This window comes from Heterodontus francisci, chromosome 18, assembly GCF_036365525.1.
Source record: "Heterodontus francisci isolate sHetFra1 chromosome 18, sHetFra1.hap1, whole genome shotgun sequence".
In the NCBI taxonomy this organism is placed as follows: domain Eukaryota; kingdom Metazoa; phylum Chordata; class Chondrichthyes; order Heterodontiformes; family Heterodontidae; genus Heterodontus; species Heterodontus francisci.
Window position 1 is genome coordinate 50434671 of NC_090388.1, and position 27586 is coordinate 50462256.

Here is a 27586-nt window from a genome sequence, read left to right on the forward strand (position 1 = left end):
TTTGGCTGGGTCTTTCTTTAATTTGGAAAGTTTAAAATGATATGTTAGGCGTTCTGTGGAGGGACGGGATTGAATTAACAGTGCGGTTCTCCCACCACAATCAGAATCGTATATTTTGATTGTGGGCTTTGACTGGAGTGGTCGGTCGTAACAATATAATTCAACACTTAATTGGGGGAGTACACCAGCTAGGGCATATCGATACACTCCTTTCCCAATTAAGTGTGCCTTACTGGTAGATTTTTTTCACTTTTTATGATCAGATGTCTAATTACCTGAATACAATGAAGCATAACGTCAACGAACATAAAATGTGCTAACTTCAGATCAATGCACACTACATATCGTAGATGCCATTCAGATCCAAGGTGGCCATTTAGCTGCCCAAATTATCATTCACTATTACTTACTTAAGATTTATTAAGAACATAAGAAATATGAACAGCAGTAGGCCATTCAGTCTTTCCAGCCTGCTCTGCCATTTAATACGATCGTGGCTGATACTCTTCCTCAACCCCACATAAGAACAAAAGAAATAGGCAATTAAGTAGACATCTGTGCATAGCCATATTTATTAACTGCACAAAGCAGGAGATACGTCATCTTGGAGTCGCTTCATGTCAATTTAGCTCTATAGTCGATGAAGGCATGAAAGGGTTCATATACTTACCTCTGTTGATGCTACCAATTAAATGAGTGGAAACATTCTTATTGTGAATTCGTCCCGAAGTCTGGTGAAGGATAACATCCCGGATTAGGCTCTCACTATAGAGAAGGAAAAAGCTCAATGAGGGTTCGGAAAAGAAAATTAACAAGGAAAACAAGGCTCTGGAGAGAGAAGTATTGGCATAAAGAGCAAATGTTCACTCTTTGTGTATTTACATATGCTTAGAACAATATTTGTTAAACTGAACTTTTTTTAATTTTCCAATACGCAAAAGCATCCATTCATCCCATGTCAGGCATCATTTTTGTTTACACATAACAGGAACTTAGAATGGTTTCAGATTATCAAAGTTAAAGGCACGTTACGGCAAATCTTTCTTTATTAAAGAATGGTGCGCTCCCCCCCATTGACTTGGCTGGCTAAGCAAATAGACGAGCCACACCATTCAAGAAAGTATTAAATTCAATCCCCAAGTTGTTCTGAATTAACTAAACGAAGCTAAGCTACAATGGCAGATTACACACTGAAACTGGCCTCTGTACTCCCCAGTTAGGGAGAAGAAATCAATCAAATTCCTATTCCTGATGACTTTTCAAGTTTCTTTTTTGATGTACACATATTGGGCTGGATTTTAAGAGCAGCGGCGGGGTCAAAGAATGGCGGCCCGCATGCCACAGAGATCTCCCGCGTGGTGGATCATTTAAATAGATGAGGTGGTCCACCCCCCAAAACACGTGGAGGGCTGTCCAACACTAGCAATGATGTCAGCTGCCTGTACGCAGGTGCTAGCACCATTTTTAAAGGGCAGCCAGCCCTGCCGGCATATTTAAATTTTTAAAGAGATATTCCCCCCCCCAAAATGTAACAAATAAAATTGTAACACCCCTTTCCCAACCCCCCACAAAAGTTCCAGTAAGTATTTGCCCTTACCACCACCCCCCCCCCCCCCCCCGCCCCGCAAAACACAACTTTGAATTCTGACCTTCCCCCCCCCACCCCCACCGACTGTACAAAGTTGAAAGTTCACCTCTTCCCACCATCCCCTACACTGATGATGCTTATTTGTGCACCCACCTACCCCGCCCCCCTTCCTCCCGCAGTTAAAATCTTAACTCCTTCCCACCAGTGTCACGGCTGCTTTCCCCAGACCGGGAATCGAAGGTGCGGGAGTGCAAAGATCGCGGCGGGCCCAGAACATTGCTGGTAAGTCTATTTAAATTTATTCATCGCATGGAGCCTCGCCACTGCTGGGAGAATCAGCCAGGCCCTCCTGGCGTTGGTCTCCCTGGTGGGCCTCTGCCAGAACCATCTTCCGCCCCCACCACCCACCAGCCATGGAGCCCGATGTCAGGGCTCAGTAAATTCCAGCTCACTGGGGGAGGAAAGGATTAGGTATGGCTGCATTGCATCCCACAGTCCAAAGATTTCTAAAACTCATTATTCTATACTCATATCGATATGGCCACTAAGGCAAGGATCCAGAAACCAATGTGATTAGCTCTGTCTGGAGAACTATGCCAACCTAGTTTCTTTCTTCCTTGGATGATTTACCATAGCAGGGGAATGAGCAGGGTGAAAGAAAAAGAATTGGGAACATGTTGGGTGTGAAGAGGTGGGGAAGGTACCAGCAACTGGAGGAGGGGATAGGAAAAGTGTCACTGAAGGCCATATTTGTTCCACAATCCCCATCCCAAATACAGCCTGCAGCCAATTATGACACCTTTTCCTGCCATACCACATCATATTAACCAGCACCTCCTACCAAAACAGAGATAGAGAAGCAAAAAGAGGAGTTAAAGGAAAAACATAAGACAGAGAGGTAGAAAAGGAAAAACAGCCAACACAAAGACAACAGAAATATGTAAGAGGGACTGTCATGCAGGCCCCACCTGCCAAGAATGAGGCATATTAATTTCACCACAAGGACATTAAATTTCAAATTGTTGCTGGGAAGAAGAGAAGGCCTGTTACTAGGGGTTGCCAGGCCCCTGGCTGGAAAGAAATTTTTGCATATTAACAGACAGTATTTGTAGACAAACGACCACTTCCCTGACCCACACAATACACAAAGCCAGAAGTGGTTATACCAGTCAGTCACGTGACTACCCTGCTGGTCAACTTGGGGAGTTTTAAATTGTAGAGACAGTGTTTGAACTGGCAGAAAGCTACTTGCTCCTGGACTGAAGCAGACCTCCTCCCCTGTTCTGTCTGCTCCCACCTCTTTCTCACAGAACACCAAAAACTGACTGAAGATACGTGAACCCCAAGAGAGAAAAGTCTCCTACAGTGAACAAGGTATAAGAATAATACTGGGCCCCAATGAAAAGCAAGATCTACCTACAATCAAGGATTTTACCATGAGCTCGAAGAACCGTAACAACAGCTCTTCAAATATTGCCTCAAACCTTTCCACTTTATTTTTCTTCTGCTCATTTCTATCTCTATTTGCACGTGTGTATCGCGTATGCATGCTAGCGTAGGCGCGTCGTGTATCCGTAGGCGTCAACCGAATTAGAGTTTAAGTTTAATAAAATTTCACCTTTCTTCCTTAAACCTAAGAAAGCCTGTTTGTGCCCATTTCTTACCTTGTAATTGGAAAGCGGTGATCAAGGATTCACCAAGGGGAAGCTAAAAATACAGTGTGTTTAAAAAAAACCCTGTTACAGTAAGATTAGGTGAAGGCTGAAAGGGAACCCTAGACCTCTTTCTCACCTGATCGTAACAAGAACTATATTCCATGACTTACTGTGTGCAATACCAGGGAAGGTGGACTAGTAATAAATAAACAACAGCATTTATATCACATTTACTGCTCCAAGGTGCTTCATGAAATGTAATAAGACAATATTCAACACTGAGCCAAAGGAGGAAATATTAAGAGGGGTCACCAAAATCTTGGACGTGAATATGAATTTTAAAGAGGGCCTTAAAGGAAGGCAGGGGATGGACAGAGAGACAGAAACAGGGTTTCCAGGAGGAAATTCCAAAGCATGGAGTTGAGGCAGCTAAAATCATGATCACCAGTGAAGAGGCGAAGGGAGGGTGGGTGCACAAGAAATCAGCGTAGTCCTTTGTAACGGGAAGGTAGATAAACATACGAGGGAGAAAAGAATAGGATATGTTGATAGGATTAGATGAAGTACGATGGGAGGAGACTCATGTGGAGCACAAACACCGGCATCGATGAGTTTGGCTAAATGGTCTGTTTCTGTACTGTACATTCTATGTCATCCCCTCTCCTCACAGGAATTACATATAAACATACAAAAACGACAAACAGAAAAAGACCAGCTGGTCCATCAAGCTGATTCTATTCAGTAATGTTGCAATTAAACAACATGACTCCTAAATGCTCCCCACCAAGGAGCAATCATGTAATAGGAAAAAAAATCTTCAAAATTCCTCTGACACCCAAAGACAATCAAAAAGAAATTCCGAAGAGAACAGTGACCTCTATTAGGTCTCCCCCAAACTGCTCATTCTTTACTGATAACTCATCCCCTCAATTTTGTTAACATCCTTTGCTAACATCTGTGCTGCACTTTCTCCAGTGCTTCAATATCCTTTGGTAATTTGGAGACCAGAACTGCACATATTACTGCTAAGTGCAGTCTAGCCAAAATTCTATCAAAATTTATGATTTCCCTACTTTTGCATTCTGTTACTTTAGAAATGAACCCCAGCTCCTTGGTTGCAATCTTTTTCGTCTCATCAGCTGGTGTTGCTACTTCTAGTGATTAATGTATCTGCATTTCCAGATTTCTTTGATCCTATACCCCATTTAGCCTCTTGCCTTCCTCCTACCAAAATGAACCACCTCACATTTTGCTGTATTGAATAGTGGAAAGAATGTAGAGGAACAAATTTATAAGAAAATTACAGCAAGATGCAAGAATTATAGAGTATTGCTGAAAATACAGACATGTTGTCGAAGCTTTTCGTCTCGCAATCATCAGGACAATACACAAGAATAATCAATGCAAGAGAAAACAACAACTTATACTGCATGAGAAGAGAGTGCTGATTGGTTGGCAAGTGAACTCTGATTGGGAAAGGCATTGCCATGGAGAATGCACCAGTTTACAGTGACTGACAGTTAACTGCCAAGCTTTGTTTGAAATTTAAACCAGGCAGCTTGACTCTGATTGGTCAAGGCATTTTGACCTGTGGAATAAACCAGCAAATGGCTGTCACTTATTTCGTTCAGCTGAAATAGGTGTGTACATGTTCTTTCTGTCCACAAAGAACAGGGCCCTGTGTTTTAATATATGTAGCTTCCAGTACATGCAAATGAGCCACACTGCGAGCCCTACTGACAATCTTAAATTGGTTGTCAGCATAATTCTGAGCACACTGCAGATTATTTAGCAAATGTTGTCCAATTGCGGAATCACATCTAATGTTGGACACTGTGTTTTGAGTTTTGCAAGCACGAGCCGGTTGGGCACGGCCTGCACCTTGCCCGTTGCGAACAGCGGAAGGGACATGTTGTTTGATACGATCTGCCAGTCTTTGGGACGTACAGCCTATATACCTAGCAGTGAAATTCATATATCACATTACTCATTTGTGAGATAGCCGGGAAGTCTTTTGGCTTGACGGCAGCATCCTGTTAGTGGCGAACATCACACATGTTGCTACTGCAGAGATCTTTTCTCACTGTATATCGCGCAAACTTACGAACGGGTCTAAGGTTGTCATTTTCGGCCCTGAAAAGTGCCCAGTCTACCTCAAAATACCCTGCAAGGGTAATGCATCCCAAACATTTGAGCAACAGGTAAAGCTAGCCGTTTCACACTGCTACTACGCAGTAGCAACATGTGTGATGTTCGCCACAAACAGGATGCAATTCACAAGTTCTGTACTACCAAACAACTAATTATATAGTTATAATGGGGGACTTTAATTATCCGAATGTAGACTAGGATAGTAGCAGTGTAAAGGGCAGAGAGGGGCAAGAGTTCCTTGTGTGTGTTCAGGAAAATTTTCCACAGCAGTATGTTTCCAACCCAATGAGAGGGGAGGTACTGCTTGAGCTGGTTATTAGGAATGAGGTGGGCCAACTGGATCAAATATCAACAGGAGAACATTTAGGAACATTTAGTGATCATTGTATCATAAGGTTTAGGTTGGCTATGAGAAAGGACAAAGAACGATCTAGAGTAAGCATAATTAACCGGGGGAAAGCCAATTTCAATGGGGCACAAATAGATCTGGACCAATAAATTGGAATCAAAGGTTGGCAGGAAAGACAGTAGCTGAACAATAGGCTACCTTCAAAGAAGAGATCATTCAGGCACAGTCAAGGTATATTCCCTCAAAGCGGAAAGGTAGGGCAAACAAATCCAGAGCTCTCTGGATGACAAAAGACATAGAGATGAAGATGAAGAAAAAGTGTGCTTATGACAGATGTCAGGTAGATAATACAATGCAGAACTAGGCTCATTATAGAAGGTTCAGCGGGGAAGTGAAAAAGCAAATAAGAGAAGCAAAGAGAAAGTATGAAAACAGACTGGCAGCCAACATAAAAGGGAATCCCAAAGTCTTCTATAAGCATATAAATAGTAAAAGGGTGGTAAAAGGTTAAGTAGGGCCAATTAGGAACCAAAAGGGGGATTTACGCATGGAGGCAGGGGGAACAGCTGAGGTACTCGGGGGTAGGTGGGAATGTGGAGTTGAGGTTACAATCAGATCAGCCATGATCTTGCTGAATGGCGGAATAGGCTCGAGGGGCCGAGTGGCCTACTCCTGCTCCTAGTTCTCCTTATTTATTCTATCAAAACCCTTCCTGATTTTGAACACCTCGATTAAATCTCCCTCTTAACCTTCTCTGCTCTAAGGAGAAAAATCCCAGCTTGTCCAGTTTCTCCACATTAACTGAAGTCCCTCATCTGGAACCATTAAGGTCAATCTCCCTCTTAACCTTCTCTGCTCTAAGGAGAACAGAGCTCCCTGGATGACAAAAGAGATAGAAATGAAGACAAAGAAGAAAAAGTGTGCTTATGACAAGTAGATAATACAATGCAAAACCAGGCTAAATATAGAAGGTTCAGTGGGGAAGTGAGAAAGGAAATAAAAGCAGAGAGAGTATGGAAACAGACTGGCAGCTAATATAAAAGGGAATTCCAAAGTCTTCCATATGCATATCAATATTAAAAGGCTGGTAAAATGTTCAGTAGGGCCGATTAGGGAACAAAAGGGAGATTTATGCATGGAGACAGCAGGAACAGCTGAGGTATTCGGGGATAGGTGAGAATGTGGAGTTGAGGTTACAATCAGATCAGCCATGATCTTGATGAGCTTCACCTCAGAGTCATTGAACTGAAGTCCAAGCTGCAGGCACTGCGACACATCAGGGAGGGGGAAAGTTACCTGGACATTTTGTACCAGGAGGCGGTCACACCCCTTAGGGTAGGGTCTTCTGATTTGGTCAGTGGTCAGGGACAGGAAAGTGTGGCTGCAGCTCAGGCAGGACTGCAGAAGCCTCAGCCTTTGCGACTGTCCAACAGGTTTGAGGTTTTGTTGGATGAGAGTGGGGGCTGCAAGGTGGATCAGCAACCTGACCATGGCACCATGGTACAGGAAGCCATTCAAGTGGAGGCAGAAAAAAGGAATGTAGTGGTAGTAGGGGACAGTTTAGTTAGGGGGATTGACACTGTTCTCTGCAGCAAAGAGCGAGAGTCCAGACGGCTGTGTTGCCTGCCTGGTGCCAGGGTTCGGGACATCTACACAGGGCTGGAGAGGAACTTACAGTGGGAGGGGGAGGACCCAGTCGTCATGGTCCATGTAGGTACCAACGACATAGGCAGGACAATGAAAGAGGTTCTGCATAGTCAGTATGAGGAAACTAGGCACCAAATTAAGAAGCAGAACCTCAAAGGTAATGATCTCTGGATTATTACCTGAGCCACGTGCAAATTGGCCTAGGGCAAATCAGATTAGAGAAATTAATACTTGGCTCAAAGACTGGTGTGGTAGAAGTGGGTTCCGGTTTGCGGGGCACTGGCACCAGTAGTAGGGAAGTAGAGAGGGTTTTAAACTGAATAGTGGGGACAAGGGATCAAATCTGGGAAGATATGGTAAATCAAGGAGTAGAGACAAGGCAAGAGAGAAAGGTATTAATATGGGAAATGATAAATAAACTGTGACAGGAAGGGACAGAGCGTACAAATCTAAGCGTAAATCAACAGATGAGGCTAGAGGTTACAACAATAATAAAAGCACAAAACTAAAGACTCTGTATTTGAATGCACGTAGCATTTGAAACAAAACAGATGAACTGAGAGTGCAAATAGAAATAAATAAGTACAATCTGATGGCCATTATAGAGACATGGCTGCAGGACGACATAGATTGGGGCCTGAATATTGATGGGTACATGGCATTTAGGAAGGACAGGAAGCTAGGAAAAGGTGGAAGGGTAGCTCTGTTAACTAATGATGGTATCAGCGCAATAGAGAGGGATGACCTAAATTCAAGAGTCCAGGGTGTAGAAGCAGTTTGGGTAGGGATGAGAAATCATAAAGGCAAGAAGTCACTTGTGGGAGTGGTGTACAGGCCACCTAACATTAACCACACTGTAGTACAGGGTATAAAGGAAGAAATAATGGTAGCTTGTCAGAAAGGTACAGTGATAATTATGGGGGATTTTAACCTACATATAGACTGGAAAAATCAGATGGGCGGAGGTAGTCTAGATGAGGAGTACCTAGAATGTTTTCGGGATAATTTTTTGGAACAATACATTCTGGAGACAACCAGAGAGCAGGCTATACTAGACCTGGTATTGTGCAACAAGATAGGATTAAATAATGACCTCATAGTTAAGGTGCCCCAAGGTAGAAGCGATCATAAAATGATTGAATTTTGCATTCAGTTTGAGGGAGAGAAGAGTGGGTCCAAGACTAGTATTTTAAACTTAAATAAGGGCAATTATGAGGGCATTAAAGCAGAGCTAGCTAAAGTGAACTGGCAAATCAGGTTAAGGGATCGGTCAATACAGATGCAGTGGCAGACATTTAAGGGGATATTTCAGAATACACAGAATAGATACATTTCAACAAGAAAAAAAAATTCCAAAGGTGGGACCCGCCATCCGTGGTTAACTAAAACAGTTAAAGATGGTATCAAACTTAAAGAAAAAGCTGATAATTGCGTAAAGATAGGAGGCAGTTCAGAAGATTGGACAGAATATAAAAAACAGCAAAGAATGACTAAAAGATTGATAAGGAAGGTAAAATTAGAGTACAAGAGAAAGCTAGCTGGAAATATAAAGACAGATAGTAAGAGTTTCTATAGATATTTTAAAAAGAAAAGTTAACAAAGTGAGTGTTAGTCCGATAGAAAGTGAGTCTGGGGAATTAATAATGGATAATAAGGAGATGGCAGATGAATTGAACAGATATTTTGCATCGGTCTTCACTATTGAAGATACAAGTAACATCCCAGTATTAGCTGGTAGTCAGGAAATGGAAAGAAGGGAGGAACCCAAGAAAATTACAATCACCAGGGAAGTGGTACTGAACAAATTGTTGGAGCTGCGGGCTAACAAGTCCCTGGGTCCTGATGGATTTCATCCTAGGGGGTTAAAAGAAGTGGCTAGTGAGAGAGTTGATGCGTTAGTTTCAATTTTCAAAATTCCCTAGATTCGGGGAAGGTTCGATTAGCTTGGAAAATATCGAATGTAACTCCTTTATTCAAAAAGGGAGGGAGACAGAAAGCAGGAAACTACAGGCCAGTTAGCTTAACATCTGTCTTAGGGAAAACGTTAGGCACTATTATTAAAGACGTTATAACAGGGCATTTAGAAAAATTCAAGGTAATCAGGCAGAGTCAACTTGGTTTTGTGAAAGGGAAATCATGGTTAACCAATTTATTGGAGTTCTTTGAGTGGATGTATTGTACTTAGATTTCCAGAAGGCATTTGATAAGGTGCCACATCAAAGGTTATTGTGGAAAATGAAAGCTCATGGTGTAGGGGTAACATATTGGCATGGATAGAAGATTGGTTAGCTAACAGGAAACAGAGAGTAGGGTTATTTTCTGGTTGGCAAGATGTAACGAGTGGAGTGCCACAGGGATCTGTGCTGGGGCCTCAACTTTTTACTATTTATATAAATGACTTAGATGAAGGGACCAAAGGTATGGTTGCTAAATTTGCTGATGATACACAGATAGGTAGGAAAGTAACTTGTGAAGAGGACATAAGAGGGGCTACAAAGGGATATAGATAGGTTAAGTGAGTGGGCAAAGACTTGGCAAATTCAGTATAATGTAGGAAAGTGAGAAATTGTCCACTTTGGCAGGAAGACTAAAAAAGCATATTAGCTAAATGGTGAGAGATTGCAGAGCTCTGAGATGCAGAGGGATCTGGGTGTCCTAGTACATGAAATGCAAAAGGTTAGTATGCAGGTACAGCACGTAATTAGGAAAGCTAATAGAATGTTATTGTTTATCACGAGGAGAATTGAAGACAAAAGAGGTTATGCTTCAGCAATACAGGCCATTGGTGAGCTCACATTTGGAGTAGTGTGTACAGTACTGGTCTCCTTATTTAAGGAAGGATGTAAATGCATTGGAGGCAGTACAAAGAAGGTTTACTAGACTAATACCTGGAATGGGCAGGCTGTCTTATAAGGAAAGATTGGACAGGCTAGGCTTACATCCGCTGAAATTTAGAAGAGTAGGGGGCAACTTGATTGAAACATATAAGATCCTGAGGGGTCTTGACAGGGTGGATGTGGAAAGGATGGTTCCCCTTGTGGGAGAATGTGGAACTAGGGGTCACTGTTTAAAAAGTAAGGGTTCGCCCATTTAAGACAGAGATGAGGAGAAATTCTCTCAGAGGGTCATGAGTGTTTGGAATTCTGTTCCTCAAAAGGCGGTGGAAGCAGAGTCTTTGAATATTTTCAAGGCAGAGGTAGATAGATTCTTGATAAGTAAGGGGGTGGAAGATTATCGGGGGTAGGTGGAAATGTGGAGTAATCAGTTTAGCCACGAATTAAGGCCGAGTGGCCTACTCCTAATTCGTACGTTCATATGTACGTTATATATTAAATGAATACTTTACCAAGGAAGAAGATGCTACCCAGGCCACGGTGAAAGAGGAGGTAATTAATACACTAAAATGATTTAAAATTGATAAGGAGGCAATATTAGATAAACTGTCTATACTTAAAGTTGATAAAGCAGGACAGGATGAGGTGCATCCAAGGGTACTGAGGGAAGTGAAAGTGGAAATTGCGGAGGCACTGGCCATAATTTTCCAGTCTTCCTTAGATTCAAGGGTGGTGCCAGAGGACTGGAGATTTTCAAATGTTACATCCTTGTTCAAAAAAGGATGTAAAGATAAGCCCAGCAACTACAGGAAACTTCTAGAAACAATAATTCGGGACAAAATTAATAGGCAATGGACAGATTAAGGACAGATTTGTTAAGGGAAAATTGTGTTTAACTAACTTACTGGAGTTTTATGAAGAGGCAACAGAGAGGGTTGTTGAGGGCAATGCTGTTTATGTAGTGTACATGGACTTCCATACAGTGCCAAACAACAGACTTGTGAGCAAAGTTATAACTCATGGAATAAAATAGACAGTAGCAACACGGATATGAAATTGGCTGAGTGACAGGAAACAAAGAGTAGTGGTTAATGGATGTTTTTCAGGCTGGAGGCAGGTTTGTACTGGAACCCCCAGGGGTCAGTGATAGGACCCTTGCTGTTCCTGATATATATTAATGACCTCGACTGTGGTTTAAAGGGCACAATTCCAAAGTTTGCAGATGATACGAAACTTGGAAGCATTGTGAACTGTGAGGAGGATAGTGTAGAACTTCAAAAGGACATAGACAAGTTAGTGGAATGGGCAGACAAGTGGCAGATGAAGTTCAACGCAGAGAAATGTGAAGCGATTCATTTTGGTAGGAAGAACATGGAAAGACAATATCAAATATTGGGTACAACTCTCATGGGGGTGTAGGAGCAGAGGGACCCAGGGGTATATGTGCATAAGTCATTGAAGGGGGCAGGACAGGTTGAGAGAACGATTAATAAAGCATACAGCATCCTGGTCTTTATTAATAGGGGAAGAGAGTTGTTCAGCCTCAGCTGGAGTATTGTGTCCCAATCTGGGCGCTTTAGGAAAGATGTTAAGGCATTGGAGAGAGTGCAGAAAAGATTCACGAGAATGGTTCCAGGGATGAAGAACTTCAGTTATGAAAACAGATTGGAGAAGTTGGGACGGTTATCCTTGGAGAGGAGAAGGCTGCGAGGAGATTTGATAGAGGTATTCAAAATCATGAAGGGGTCTGGACAGAGTAGATAGAGAGAAACTGTTCCCACTCGTGAAAAGATTGAGAATGAGAGGGCACTGATTTAAAATAGTTGGCAAGAGAAGTAAGAGTGACATGAGGAAAACCTTTTTCATGCAGCGAGTGGTTAGGGTCTGGAATTCACTGCCTGAGACTGTGGTGGAGGCAGGTTCAATCAAGGTATTCAAAAGGGAATTAGACTGTTATCTGAAAAGGGTTACGGGGAGCAGACGGGGGAATGGCATTTAGGCGAATTGCTCATTCGGACAGCTGGTTTGGACACGATGGATCAAGTGGCCTCCATCTGCGCTGTAACAATTCTATGATTTTGAGTTGCTGTTTATCCACCCCCTCGGCAAGCCTGTTATACCTTCTTGTATTTTGGTGCAGTTGTCCCCATCATTAGCTATTTGCCCTGTGGGACACCATTTCCCATTTTCTGTCAGTGAGAAAATTCCTTTAACTTTTACCCTATGTTTCCTGTTTTATAGCCATCTTTCAGTCCTTTCTGCCACCTGGCCCTGAAATCTGTCATGAAACTCTTGTGTGGCAATTTATCCAAGACCTTCTGAAAGTCCATGTATACCACAACCACTGTATCACCCTTGTATACTCTTTCTGTTTCTCCTTCAAAGATTTCAATAAGTTTGGTTAAACATCTTTTAGAAATCCAGTCTATTTTTTAGTTATGTTCTCCATTGCTTAGTGTTTTGTAATTTCATTATTTAGCAAAGATTCTAGCATATTTCCAATCACTGACATTAAGCTAACTGGTCTACAATTCCCTGGATTAGCTCAATCTCCATTTTTGAAGACAGGAATTAAATTTGATGCCCATCATCCTCTGGCACTCTCTTTTTCTGTTGAATGTTTATATATAGATACTAGTGCTGCTGCCATCTCCTCCCTAGTTTCTTTGAGTATCTCCAGGCTCAGTCCATCTGGACCTAATTTTCTTTGCCTTCCCTATCTAGCCTCTTACTATGCTCCAACATTTCTCTCCCATCTCCTCAGACTCTCACCCAGTTCTACCTGCCCTGTTGCCGTCATAGCCTCTAGCCTGTTCTATCTTACCATTTGTCCCCAATCTCTAAATATATTCTATCCTGGCCCTTCCATGTCACTGGCTTCTAGCCCCCTGTACTTCCTACTCTACCTTCTCTCCTCCTGCCAACTTTACTAACGCCACGCTACTATAGCTTAGAGCTATAACCTCGCAGTCACCATCACCATCCTTCCCAGCCTTGTCCTCTAATTCCGCTTGACCAGAGTAGAGAAGGAAGGGGAAGAATGGGAGAGGGGGAAAAAGAGAGGCGTATGAAGTCCAGTTCATTGGGCTGTGTTAATGCAAGAATTAGTGGGAAGAGGCGACTGGAGACGTTAGCAGCCCCTATGCCATGGGTTCTATTTCTGGAATATTGCGGCTGAAACTAGAGACATATAAATTGTTTCCAATTAACTTTTATAGTTATATATTTCCATAGAATACACAGAAAATACCAATTTCTAATATTTGTATCTTAGCTTTTCTCCGTTATATGATTTTTTTCCCCCTTGTTCCCACTCCCCCATCCTCAAATTCCTCTAAGTCAAGTGGGCAAGTGGAGACTATTCCCAAACATTCGACTTCTCTTACTACATTACACCAATGACTACACTTCAAAAGGACTACATTGGCCGTAAAGCACTTTGGGATATCCTAAGATCGTGAAATGCGCTAAATAAATGCAAGTTTTTTTTTGTGATTTACTACAAGGCGTTGTGTATGAACAGTCCTCTTGGGGATCTGCCTGGCCTCCTCATAACAGATTTATCACTCCAAAGGGTTCACGTGTAGGGAATCTCAAGTACAAAGCTGTTTTCTAATCCTACATGCTGCATTTATGTTTTCCATATCATTTATTCATTCTACAAAAACACATAGTAAAACCACCAAATGCATTTCACAACTGTAGTAAATATACCAGGCAACTGAGATAGGTCAATCAATAAAAAATCAAAATCACAGGTTCATCTGACCAAACTATCCTTCCTTTTGCACACCAGTATGCATATCCTCAAAATATTAAAAAAATTGCTACTTTACTAAAGAAATGAGTTCATTTAAATATTTCTGATTTTGCGGTCATTTTAATCTCTGAAGTTACTGCATATCTATTTCTCCCATGAAAGACCCTCCTCACACAAAATTTTTAGTCCCAAATTGATGCCAGAAGATGCAAATACTCAACTGCATTCTAAAAGATATCTTGTTTTATTGCTCTTGAACAGAAACATTCAATCCCAAAAGACCTCATGATATTAATGGTCCTTCTACGGCATGCTGTGGCAGTTGAATGTTACTACAATTTAATAGCTGCTGTTGATTTCTAGGTTGTGTACATAGGATGGAGCATGGTGATACCTAAGATCAAGGCCAGAATTTTGTCGGAGCAGCGGAGGCCCCGACCCTGGGCCCAAAAGCAGAGGCAAACCTGCCTCGGCCGTTTATGGGACTCCTGGCCGCATTTTTTGACCGTCTGGCAACTAATCAGTTACCGTCAGGACGACCGTCCCTTTAAAGGACGGGCGCCCGCCCCCAGGAGCTGCCGGCCAATTGGAGGTCTGGCAGCTCAGCACGTCTCTGGGAGCGGTGGCCACTCCTGGGAACTAGAGGAGGACTCAATGGGAGCAGGCCAGCCTCCCAACCAGGTAAGCGAGGGCACTGGGGCCAATCAGGTGGGTCACGGCAAGGTGGGGGGGGGGGGGGTGGGGGAGTATTGCTGTTGGGGTGGCTCCTCCGTGGATCACAGAGTGCTGGAATAGGAGGCCCCCATTCCCAAGCCCACAAGGAGGCCACTAGGGTTCACCAGGCAGTCTCCCCACACAGCGGAGGGTCTACCCGCCGTTGGTAAAATGCTCGCTGCAGCAGGAAGAGACCCCTTAATTGGCTATTTAAGTGGAATAATTGGCCTCTGGGTATCATCACCCTCTATAAAAGCAAAGGTGACCGCGGTGACTGCAACAACTACCGTGGAATCTCCCTGCTTAGCATAGTGGAGAAAGTCTTTGCTCGAGTCGCTGTAAACAGGCTCCAGAAGCTGGACGAGCGCGTCTACCCCTGAGGCACAGTGTGGCTTTCGTGCAGAGAGATCGACCGTTGACATGCTGTTCTCCGTTCGTCAGATACAGGAGAAATGCCGCGAACAACAGATGCCCCTCTACTTTGCTTTCATTGATCTCACCAAAGCCTTTGACCTCGTCAGCAGACGTGATCTCTTCAGACTACTAGAAAAGATTGGATGTCCACCAAAGCTACTAAGTATCATCACCTCATTCCATGACAATATGAAAGGCACAATTCAACATGGTGGCTCCTCATCAGACCCCTTTCCTATCCTGAGTGGCGTGAAACAGGGCTGTGTTCTCGCACCCACACTTTTTGGGATTTTCTTCTCCCTGCTGCTTTCACATGCATTCAAGTCCTCTAAAGAAGGAATTTTCCTCCACACAAGATCAGGGGGCAGGTTGTTCAACCTTGCCCGTCTAAGAGCGAAGTCCAAAGTACAGAAAGTCCTCATCAGGGAACTCCTCTTTGCTGACGATGCTGCTTTAACATCTCACACTGAAGAGTGCCTGCAGAGTCTCATCGACAGGTTTGCAGCTGCCTGCAATGAATTTGGCCTAACCATCAGCCTCAAGAAAACGAACATCATGGGGCAGGATGTCAGAAATGCTCCATCCATCAATATTGGCGACCACGCTCTGGAAGTGGTTCAAGAGTTCACCTATCTCGCTCAACTATCACCAGTAACCTGTCTCTAGATGCAGAAATCAACAAGCGCATGGGAAAGGCTTCTACTGCTATGTCCAGACTGGCCAAGAGAGTGTGGGAAAATGGTGCACTGACACGGAACACAAAAGTCCGAGTGCATCAAGTCTGTGTCCTCAGTACCTTGCTCTATGGCAGCGAGGCCTGGACAACGTATGTCAGCCAAGAGCGACGTCTCAATTCATTCCATCTTTGCTGCCTCCGGAGAATATTTGGCATCAGGTGGCAGGACCGTATCTCCAACACAGAAGTCCTCGAGGCGGCCAACATCCCCAGCTTATACACACTACTGAGTCAGCGGCGCTTGAGATGGCTTGGCCATGTGAGCCGCATGGAAGATGGCAGGATCCCCAAAGACACATTGTACAGCGAGCTCGCCACTGGTGTCAGACCCACTGGCCGTCCATGTCTCCGCTTTAAAGACGTTTGCAAACGCAACATGAAGTCCTGTGACATTGATCACAAGTCGTGGAAGTCAGTTGCCAGCGTTCGCCAGAGCTGGCGGGCAGCCATAAAGGCGGGGCTAAAGTGTGGCGAGTCGAAGAGACGTAGCAGTTGGCAGGAAAAAAGACAGAGGCGCAAGGGGAGAGCCAACTGTGTAACAGCCCCCACAAACAAATTTTTCTGCAGCACCTGTGGAAGAGCCTGTCACTCTAGAATTGGCCTTTATAGCCACTCCAGGCGCTGCTCCACACACCACTGACCACCACCAGGCGCTTACCCATTGTCTCTTGAGATAAGGAGGCCAAAGAAGGGTATGTGGGTCAGTCCTGCATCTTCCCTGTCACTGGTAAAATGGCATGATGGCAGATGGATAATGGGCACTTCACCCCTGCCTTCCCTTGCCATTTTACGATCCCTGCCCCCCCAGTCCCTCCCCAGAGGTAAAATCAGCCCCAGCTCTCATCCCTGACTCCCAACCAGATTCCCACTGTTAAGTTAAAATCATAGTCCAGCAGAACATATGGAGATGAAATTTTAAAATAAGCATCGGAGGGGAGACCTGTGATTTAAGTATTACAGAACAGAAGATGCAGAATATATTCTTCATCAGCTGTTAGTCCTCCAGTGTCATCAGTTCCATCTGTTGTTTGCCTACTTTAATTCCTGAATTTCTGATTAGGTCTAGGGCTCACAAAAAAAAAAAATTTGCTTTTTTAGCACCTATCACGTCCTCAAGAAATCCCAAAGTATTTCACAGCCAATTAATTATTTTTGAAGTGTTGTTGAACTCTTGTTTTTGTAGCCAAACATGAGAATCAACTTGAGCACACCAAGGTCCCACAAACAGTCCATTAAAACCTGGAATCCAGGGTTGCTAGGGTTAGAACTTTCCAGTGAAAGGTCATTTAGAGGCAACGAATATTGAAGGCTAGCATTTTCAGGCCATTTCTGCACAATGCTTGTTAATTTTTTTTTTGTTTAATCCCTGTTGCCCAGTCTGCTCTCATAAGACTTTTTTGCCTCCAGCACCAATGGAAGATTTTCTGGGCAGGCATGTTTGGAACAGGAGGATCAACCTACTGGGATGCAGGCAGATCAGGATGGTCCAGAGATGCATTGTGTCCTCCCGCCAGCACCCACAAACCCACATCTGCAAAGGAACTTGAAATTACTTTGTTTCGGCAGATGAAATGATGGTGAATGGTCCTCATCCCAAAGGAAGCAGCACCAGCAAATTCCAATGACAACTAAAACAAGTGAATGCTTGACAAATCATTCAGCTGGCTGGTTCTTCAGAGACTCCCCCCACCCCCACGTTAGGGTCTGAAGTTCTGTTAATGGATGATAAATACCAGTAGTTCAAGATAATAGGGTGAAAAGGTTTTGGGTGTTAATTAGTTAATTGTATTTGAGTGTATATATATGTATACATATATAATATGAGCCAGCGAGCACTGGCTGGTGGTGTTGTTTGGAGAGCAGAAGTAAAGCTCTGTGGCAAGCAATAAACATTCTCCACCAAAGCACCCTCGTATCAGTGTCTTCTTTACAAACAGGCTTGGAAGTTTCTCTAACACCCCCAATCGCAGCACATTATGCTGCACATTATGAAGATGACGTGCCAGGGTGATCAACAGCCAGTGTTGCCTAATTGGCCGCATCTGTCAAAATACCATTGTTTCCACAGCTCCTAGCAAAGGTTCTTGGGGCCTGTCTTAGGATCAGCATTGTGCCTTGTAGCTACCATACAGCCTAGAGCTGGTCAATACAGGGGCAATACAGTTAGCCTGACCTGAAATTTGGTTGCACCACCCTGCAGGCATGCTGCAATGCTGAATTAAAGAGCTGGTATGACACCATTAAGTGGCACAGAGGATAATCCTCCTCACAAGAAACAGGGCGTTGGTGTTCTGTCACTTGTCTGTAGATTGATGCCTGTACTAAACGCCTGCTCGGGTCTGCAAATGAAACCCGACCCGAGCTTGACAGAACCACATCCGACCCGAGCTCGACCCGGCCCGAGTCCTTTGACTTCTTCCCACGCCCAACCCGACCCAACCATCGGAATATAATCAATTTTATTGAAGAGGTTGTGCTCTACCTTGGATGGTATCGCTCACTGCAGACTAGTGCGGAGTCCAAATGCACGTTTCCCGCCTTGACGTCCTGGCTGTCATTGTGTCCGACCCAGCCTGACCCGACCAGAATGCCGGACCCGGAAGAGTGACCCGACCCGAACCAGACACGTCGTCGGGCCCAGTGGGGTTCGGGTCAGGTAGCCATGTTCTATCCTGTACTCGGATTTCTTTTGTCTTCACATTTGCCTGCCACTTCCTAATTCCCTGCTTTGGCAAAAACAGCTAATAGGTTGAAATATTTATTGGACCACTTCAAAGACTACCTGAACTTTTGACCCCATATTGTGACATTTCAATTTCAATTTGCCTAGCCCTTTAGATTTTACTTACAGACAATTTTCCTTCCTCCTACTAATGTCTTCCCTAGATCAGCCTGATTCTGCACCTGGTACTGTGAATAATTATGCAAATTGGCTTATATAGGAGACTTGAGTGCTACATGACCTTTCAGGCAGGATTTGTAAAGGTTCTTATGCAATTTAGAACTGGTGAAAATTGGTACTTATATGTCTACTTTAGGACAAAAAAAAAAGTTGTAAAATTCATGTTAGTGATTAACATTTAATTCAAAATAATACCCATTTTACAAATAAAATAGGTATGGGAGACACTGTCAGTATTTTATAGCAAGATCCTAAATGCATTTATGATGTTACAAATAATGGATTGAGTAAATCTTCCCACATGATCACAAGAACTGCATGACCTTTTCGAAATGACAAGTTTTATTCCTGCATTAAGTCTCTCAATTTGAGTTTCTTCCTTGCTAGACTACCTGTAAGCACCACCAATGGCAGCTGGCCCTGAGTCGCTGCAATGTAAACAGAAAAAGATATGACTATGATCTTCGAGCCACACAACCCCAGAACATCAAGCAATCAACTGGGTGGTCTGCATCCCCAACTAATAGCTTGCATCAGCCACCTCCAGATTGATTCTCAATGCAGTCTGATGTTATAGCTGCTACTGTTTCCAATGCAGCTACTCTGAGATGCTCTCTATCGGTGATGTTACACAGGGCCCTAGCAGGAAAAGTAACAAAGGGTTTTCATAAAGGTAATAAAAATGACATTTTTATTTAAAATAAAGCTAAATCAGATTCTTGTAACTAGAGAAGATTTTCAGATATCAGTGCTATTAAATGTGCGCTGTACTGATGGGCAAAACCAGCCAGCAATGTAGTAAACTTTAGTTAATTCATTTGAATAGTTATTTATAGTTTTGACCTTGCGCAGACAGCAAGTCTAATGAGAGAAGCAGGAAGTTTGATCAGCAGGTCCAAATTAAAGGGATATAAGCAATAAAAGGTCTGTCCATCGTGTTCTGCCCTAGGACAGGTTCTAACTCAAGTCTCAAGCAAGATTCTTTAGCCTCTGAATCAGAAGATGAGAGGTTCAAGTCCTACTCCCGATAATGAGTGGAGACTAGAATATGGAATTTAAATACTGGGTTGAGATCCGGGGTTACGCACGAATGGACACAGAATGGCCGCTGGTTTGTAGGTAATATTCCTGCCTCTGAGTTAGTAGGGTTGAGTTCAGCAACCACTCAGACAGCACCAACGAGCAGAGTGTCAGCTCTGAATACTGGGTTGATGTCCAGCTGGGAATGAGTAACTGAGGTGGTTTTCTATTCCCAATCCTACAGTTTTTATCTTCAGAGTGCCTGGTCTGGTCTCCCCTTGCTGGAGTTCTCTGGAGTGGGGCTCATACACAACCCTTGTGACTCAGAGTTGGGAATGCTACTACTAAACCAAAGGTAACTTGTTGGTCATAATATTACGGTCTTTATCAAGCTTGAAAACGAAGCTTAAATATTTGTCAAGGCTGGGGAGGAAAATTGCATAGAAAGGAATCCTGGTGTGGCGGTATAAAACAGATATTACGGGGCAAATGATAGAATGGTACAGCACACGACTCCCATTTGACGGATGATCAAATGAACATGCAACTACACGAGACTGTCTTATTTGCCATTTCCAGGTACTCTCCCTAGAAGACATTCTTGGTAGCAGGTAGTAACAAGGCTCAAATTGTGTTCCCTAACTGCACAACCAAAGAACAGATACTCACTTTAAGGAATCTGGCAGTACCAGTGTCTAATAGATGGCCCAAGATTACATTCCATAGCATTGCTCATCAACCTGTTCCAATATACCTTATGCATGTGAAGCTATTTTGCACCTCATGCATACTTATACCTTTGGAGGGCACATCTTCAAGATGCACACTCATCTTCCAATGACATAAAACCTCAAAAAAATAAACTAGCTCCACGATACAGTAATTCACTGACAACCAGGTTGATCTACAGGTTATGCATGTCAATCACTGCATGAGCTTCTTTAGTTTCCAGCTCCTAAGACTACAAGATCACACCTCCAGCCTGAAGTAGAGACAGTCCTCCCTCTAATCATTCCTCTGCTACTCCTCAATGTCCCCTCGTTCCCAAATTCCAAAAGGAATGTTCATCCTGCCAGTTGGAACTGTGGAAACTCACAATTAAATTCTTATGACTGGTAAGTGATAAAGAGAGAAAAAAAAAAGTAAAAAGCATAATTAAATAAAATGCAAAAACAAAACCAAAGCTCCTGAATAAACATAACAAAACAAAAAAAACTTTTAAAAAGTTCAGACTAAACCAAAGCAAATGACCTTAAAACTAGGAAGTCACTCCTATTGGCTATGCATTGCAGAGATTTTTTCATATTTGTTCATGGGATGAGAACATCGCTGGCAAGGCCAGCATTTGTTTCCCATCCCTAATTGCTCTCGAGAAGGTGATGCTAAGCCGCCACCTCGAACTGCTTCAGTCCGTGTGGTGTAGGCACACCCACAGTGCTATCAGGGAGGGAGTGCCAGGATTTTGACCCAATGACAGTGAAGGAACGGCAACATATTTCCAAATCAGGATGGTATGTGACTTGGAAGGCAACTTGCAGGTGGTGGTGTTCTTGTAGATGGTACACATTGCTGCCACAGTGCGCTGGTGGTGGAGAGATTAAATGTTTAAGATGGTGGATGAGGTGCCAATCAAGCAGGCTAGCTGTGGCAAAAATCAATGGAAACAAAAGGCACGCACCACTTCATTGTTATGGATTTTATGTTAAACAAGGCTTACATACAGCAATAGCTTCCATTTCCTGCTCCCTTGCCAATGTGAATTGGAAAAATACCACAAAGGGTGCTCCCAGCACATTACCAGTGCTCAGACATAGCATCAGATATCCTCCTATACTTGTGTCTGGCAGGAGAAGAACTTCTACCTTCCTTCTGGATAAAATGGAGGAGTAATTAGGATAAAAAGAGCACCGTGAACTTTATGTTGAAATTGTTCTGATAGCGATCTATATATTAGTTGGGATTTTACCTGTTAGAAGCTCCAGATGGATCTCTTTTTGGTAGTCTCTCTTGATCCAGTCTCCAGGTACAGAGCAGAACCGCATATCCACAGCCTGGCTGTGAAACCATTAGTTCTGGGGTCCCATCAGGCCCTGGATTCACTGTAAGACTATCCACCTGTCACAGCAGAATGCAAATCATTAGGCTAAAACAAAAATATCTGATGAACCAACATAACCCCCACAAGTCCCCACCTACTTCCACAGCTATGGAGAGCAAATCACGAGGGAGTCTCACACCAGACTACCCCGGCATGCCTAGTCAGTGAGACACAGAAGTCTGCGATGGAATTTAAATCTTTTCATGGTCTTACACCTCTGTATCTCTGTACTCTCCCCTAGCTCTACAACATCCCATTCCCAAACTCATTTGTCTCTTGTTCTTCACTTCACTATTGGCGATCGTGCTGTCAGCCACCTAGGCCTCACACTCTGGAATTCACTCATCAAACCTCTCCCCACCTCCCTCTCCTCTTTAGTTTGTGGGACCTAACTGTGTGGAAATTGGCTGCCATGTTTCCTATATTACAACAGTGAATACCCTTCAAAAGTATCAAAAGTATTCCATTGGCTGTCCTAAACTTGTGAAAGTCATGATATAAATGCAAGTCTTCCTTTTCATAACCTTCCTTAAAACCCATCTCTTTGGCCAAGCTCTTGGTCACACCTCTTAATGTCTCCTTCTTTGGCTTGGCATTTTTTTAATTACATCTGTGAAGCACCTTGGGACATTCTTCTACACAATGAGATAATCAACACTCTCAAGAGTTACAGATCCATACCTGCCCTTCCAGAAGCCACTTTTTCAGTAGTACCAGCTGTCCAGAAGTATCAACAGAGGAATCTTCCCAACGGAATGCTCTCACTACACGGTCAGTGTAACCCACCACCATTTCACACTTTCCATCTCCATCTGCATGAAGAAGCCATCAAAATTATCATTTTGGGTTATTTATTTTCCATAATTTCAATTTTTTTTAAATAGTTTTTTTTTACCTTTTTGCATCTCTAGGTGTACCTTCAATAATCTAACTGAGAGTAGGGAGTAGATGGCTTCACTGTGCATTTCCCCGACTGCTTTGCTCGGGTGATCCTCACTCTCCTGGGGAAGGTGGCCAGCCTACATCCTATGGCTCCTCTCTGACCAAAATCACTGAGATCAGCAACTTAATATGTTTATACTCTCAATCCTCACATGGTAGGGGGTGACTAAAACTAGAGGGCATAGATTTAAGGTGAGAGGGAGGAGGTTTAAAGGGGATCAAAGGGGTAAATTTTTCACACAAAGTATAGTGGGTACCTGGAATGAGCTGCCAGAGGAGGTGGTGGTGGAGGCAGGAACAGTAGCAACATTTAAGAGGCATCTGGACAGGTACTTGAATGAGCAAGGCGTAGAGGGATATGGAATTAATGCAGGCAGGTGGGATTAGTATAGACAGGCATTATGGTCGGCATGGACGCAGTGGGCCGAAGGGCCTGTTTCTATGCTGTACGACTCTATAAAAGCCAACATTTGATGTCACAAATAGTTGTCCTATTTTTAAGCATTAATCCATATTTCATTTACTGCAGCTATATGGGGTCATTGTTTCCTATCTGTCACTTATTAACTCAGTATTTTGCCAAACCAGTGACATTAAAGTCAGGGCCACAAGCATTCAGTGTATCCCAGTCCTGTACCAGTAAGACTGCATATAGTGATGTCACTATTCCCAGCCAGAAAGGTGATGACTGGGTAATTTCTTGTCAAACACACCTGGGATTGCAGAGCTTAAATGTCTGGGATCGATTTTATGCTATAATTTGTTTCTATCTTCCACTCACTGCGTTTTGCTGGAGAAATAATACATTTGTATGATGTACCTACCCTCTGCTCACTGCATTTCGTTGGAAAAATCAACCTGCTGTAGTTTAGGTCATGTGTTCCATTTACTGTAGTTTCCAGAGACTCTTTCTAAATATACCCTGTAGACTCTTCACAGTAGTGCACTATTTAAATAGATTCCACTTACTGAGTAAGTAGACATTGTTTGATTTGAGTCCTGCCTTAAGTCCCATCCACACCTCCAATTCAGTGTCTGACACAGTGCAACTCATTAGCTAGCACAGTAGTGTAAATACGAGCAATCCAGAAAAAAAGCTTTTGATCCTTGACATCAGAACCTAAACGTGAAGGTACTTAATTGGGAACAATTTAAAGGAGCCTCTATTTTACAACTACACAACCTCAGAATGCTTGATGCAGTTGTGTTACATTTCTCGTTTAAAAAGAGTAAAAATGCAAAGAACATAGGAAACATATGAGGTGAGGTGAGAGCCCTTGACATCAAGGCAGCATTTGAATGAGTACGGCCTCAAGGAACCCTAGCAAAACTGAAGTCAATGGGAATCGGGGGGAAACTCTCTGCTGGTTGGAGTTGTACAAAGCACAAAGGAAAATGGTTGTGGTTTTTGGAGGTCAATCATATCAGTTCCAGGACATCACTGCAGAAGTTCCTCAGAGTAGTGTCCTAGGCCCAATCATCTTCAGCTGCTTCATCAATGACCTTCCTTCAATCATAAGGGCAGAAGTGGGGATGTTCGCTGATGATTGCACCATATTCAGCACCATTCACGACTCCTCAGATACTGACGCAGTCCGTGTAGAAATGCAGCAAGACCTGGACAATATTCAGGCTTGGGCTGATAAGTGGCAAGTAACATTCGTGGCACACAAGTGCCAGGCAATGACCATCTCAAACAAGAGAGAATGTAACCATCTCCCCTTGACGTTCAACTGCATTACCATCGCTGAATCTCCCACCATCAGCATCCTGGGGATTACCACTGACCAGAAATTGAACTGAAGTAGTCATATAAATACCGAGACTACAAGAGCAGATCAGAGGCTAGGAATTCTGTGGCAAGTAAGTCACCTCCTGACTCCCCAAAGCCTGTCCACCATCTACAAGGCACAAGTCAGGAGTGTGATGGAATACTTTCCACTTGCCTGGATGGGTGCAGCTCCAACAACACTCAAGAAGCTCGACACCATCCAGGACAAAGCAGCCCGCTTGATTGGCACTCCATCTACAAACATTCACTCCCTCCACCACCAACGAGCAGTAGCAGCAGTGTGCACCATCTACAAGATACACTGCAGCAATGCACCAAGGCTCCTTCGACTGCACCTTCCAAACTCCCGACCTCTACCACGTAGAAGGACAAGGCAGCCCATGCATGGGAGCACCATCACCTGCAAGTTCCCCTCCAAGCCACACACCATCCTGACTTGGAACTATATCGCCGTTCCTTCAATGTTGCTGGGTCAAAATCCTGGAACTCCTTTCCAAATGGCACTGTTGATGTACCTACCCCACATTGTTACGACCGCTCAGGACCAAGCCCCGAATCAAAATATATGATTCTGATCGCGGTGGGAGCAACACATTGTCAATTCGGTCCCGTCGCTCCACAGGTCGCATCATATATCTTTAAGCTTTCCAAATCGAAGAAAGCTGGAGCCAAATTGAAACAATTTAGTAACCCTCGAATGAGGCAAAATAAAACCAGGTATCTTTAGATATTAACAAATTAACTATTTATTAAAAAAACTAAAATCTTAAACACTATTAAGATAAACCAATATCTAAAGACCTTATAACTTCTTATTTTAAAAAACTAACTCCCGCATTCGCACACATATACTAAAACTAACAGTAGTTTGGTTTTTAATTAGCTGCCAAAAAAATAGAAAAAAACAATGAAGTCTGTGCAGATTACACTTCCGACGAATTGTCTTCTGATACAGCAGTTCACTTGCAGTCTTCCAAGGCCCGATGAGAAAAGGGCCTTTCCAGAGATTAGGGGTTCAACAGTTCAGTTCAGCAGTTGCAATATTAAACTCTTCTTTTTTTCCAGCGATGAACACAGCAGATCAACAATTTGTTATTTCTTTAAGCAATTAATTTGGCTTGAAGCTTTTTAGAAGTTTGAGAGAGAAACAACCCAGGGTCTAAACTGACTTAGAGAGAGTTCTCCTATTTCCTTCAAGTGCGGGATCAGTCGGCCAACCGTGTCTCTACTAGCCAGTTTCAAAGTCAAAATGGATACATTGAAGCCCTGTGTTCCTCTCTGTATGGTTGTTGCCAGGCAACCAGAATGCACTTGGCTGAGTGTCTGTGGAACTTGCTGCCTTAAAGAAGTCCTGATCTTTTAGACCCTTAAAGATGCACCCCGAGGAGAAGAAAACACAAGATCGTGACAACATGGACTGCAGCAGTTCAAGATGGCAGCTCACCACCACCTTCTCAAGGGCAAATAGGGATGGGCAATAAATCCTCGCCTAGCCAGCGATGCCCACATCCCATGAATGAATAAAAAAAAAGGTGCAAGAAAAATGCGACCCAAAATATTTTTCTTGAAAATTTGAATGACGACGTGATTTGAAGACACCTGCAAAGGTATTGGGGGTGGTGGAGAAAAGGGTGCGGGGGGGGGGGGGCAGAGGGTGTTGCGGGGGGGGCAAGAGAGGGCAGGGGGCTGGAGGGGGCAGTGGGGGGACACGAGGGGACAGTGAGGGGACACGAGCGGAGGAGGTGAAGTGGGCGGGAGGAAAGAGGGAAAGTGGCGATGGAAGAGGGATGGTGGGAGGCGGAAGAGGGTGCATGGTGTGATGAAGTGGGCATGTAGGAAAGGGGGGGGGGGATGGTCGATGGTGGGGGGGGATGGTCGATGATGGGGGGGGGGATGGTCGATGATGGGGGGGGGGATGGTCGATGATGGGGGGGGGGATGGTCGATGATGGGGGGGGGGGATGGTCGATGATGGGGGGGGGGGATGGTCGATGATGGGGGGGGGGGGGATGGTCGATGATGGGGGGGGGGGGATGGTCGATGATGGGGGGGGGGGATGGTCGATGATGGGGGGGGGGGATGGTCGATGATGGGGGGGGGGATGGTCGATGATGGGGGACGGTCGATGATGGGGGGGGACGGTCGATGATGGGGGGGGGACGGTCGATGATGGGGGGGGGGACGGTCGATGATGGGGGGGGGACGGTCGATGATGGGGGGGGGGACGGTCGATGATGGGGGGGGGACGGTCGATGATGGGGGGGGGGACGGTCGATGATGGGGGGGGGGACGGTCGATGATGGGGGGGGGGACGGTCGATGATGGGGGGGGGGACGGTCGATGATGGGGGGACGGTCGATGATGGGGGGACGGTCGATGATGGGGGGGGACGGTCGATGATGGGGGGGGGACGGTCGATGATGGGGGGGGGGAACGGTCGATGATGGGGGGGGGGACGGTCGATGATGGGGGGGGGACGGTCGATGATGGGGGGGGGGGACGGTCGATGATGGGGGGGGGGACGGTCGATGATGGGGGGGGGGGGACGGTCGATGATGGGGGGGGACGGTCGATGATGGGGGGGGACGGTCGATGATGGGGGGGGGGACGGTCGATGATGGGGGGGGGGACGGTCGATGATGGGGGGGGGGACGGTCGATGATGGGGGGGGGACGGTCGATGATGGGGGGGGGACGGTCGATGATGGGGGGGGGACGGTCGATGATGGGGGGGGACGGTCGATGATGGGGGGGGACGGTCGATGATGGGGGGGGGACGGTCGATGATGGGGGGGGGGACGGTCGATGATGGGGGGGGGGACGGTCGATGATGGGGGGGACGGTCGATGATGGGGGGGGACGGTCGATGATGGGGGGGGGACGGTCGATGATGGGGGGGGACGGTCGATGATGGGGGGGGAACGGTCGATGATGGGGGGGGACGGTCGATGATGGGGGGGGGGGACGGGTCGATGATGGGGGGGGA

At 44.7% G+C, this 27586-nt stretch overlaps 1 protein-coding gene across 5 annotated transcripts in view; it reads right to left on the bottom strand.

The window, feature by feature from the left end:
* Positions 1 to 27586, bottom strand: part of itfg2 (integrin alpha FG-GAP repeat containing 2) — a 131601-nt gene that overhangs the window by 85247 nt on the left and 18768 nt on the right. For all 5 annotated transcript variants that reach the window (XM_068050715.1, XM_068050713.1, XM_068050716.1 and 2 more), the window contains exons 5-7: positions 22550 to 22680; positions 21737 to 21885; positions 671 to 765 (exon numbers count right to left, since the gene is read on the bottom strand). In XM_068050715.1, the coding sequence (XP_067906816.1) occupies positions 671 to 765; positions 21737 to 21885; positions 22550 to 22680 (375 nt within the window). The remainder of the gene's footprint in view (positions 1 to 670; positions 766 to 21736; positions 21886 to 22549; positions 22681 to 27586) is intronic.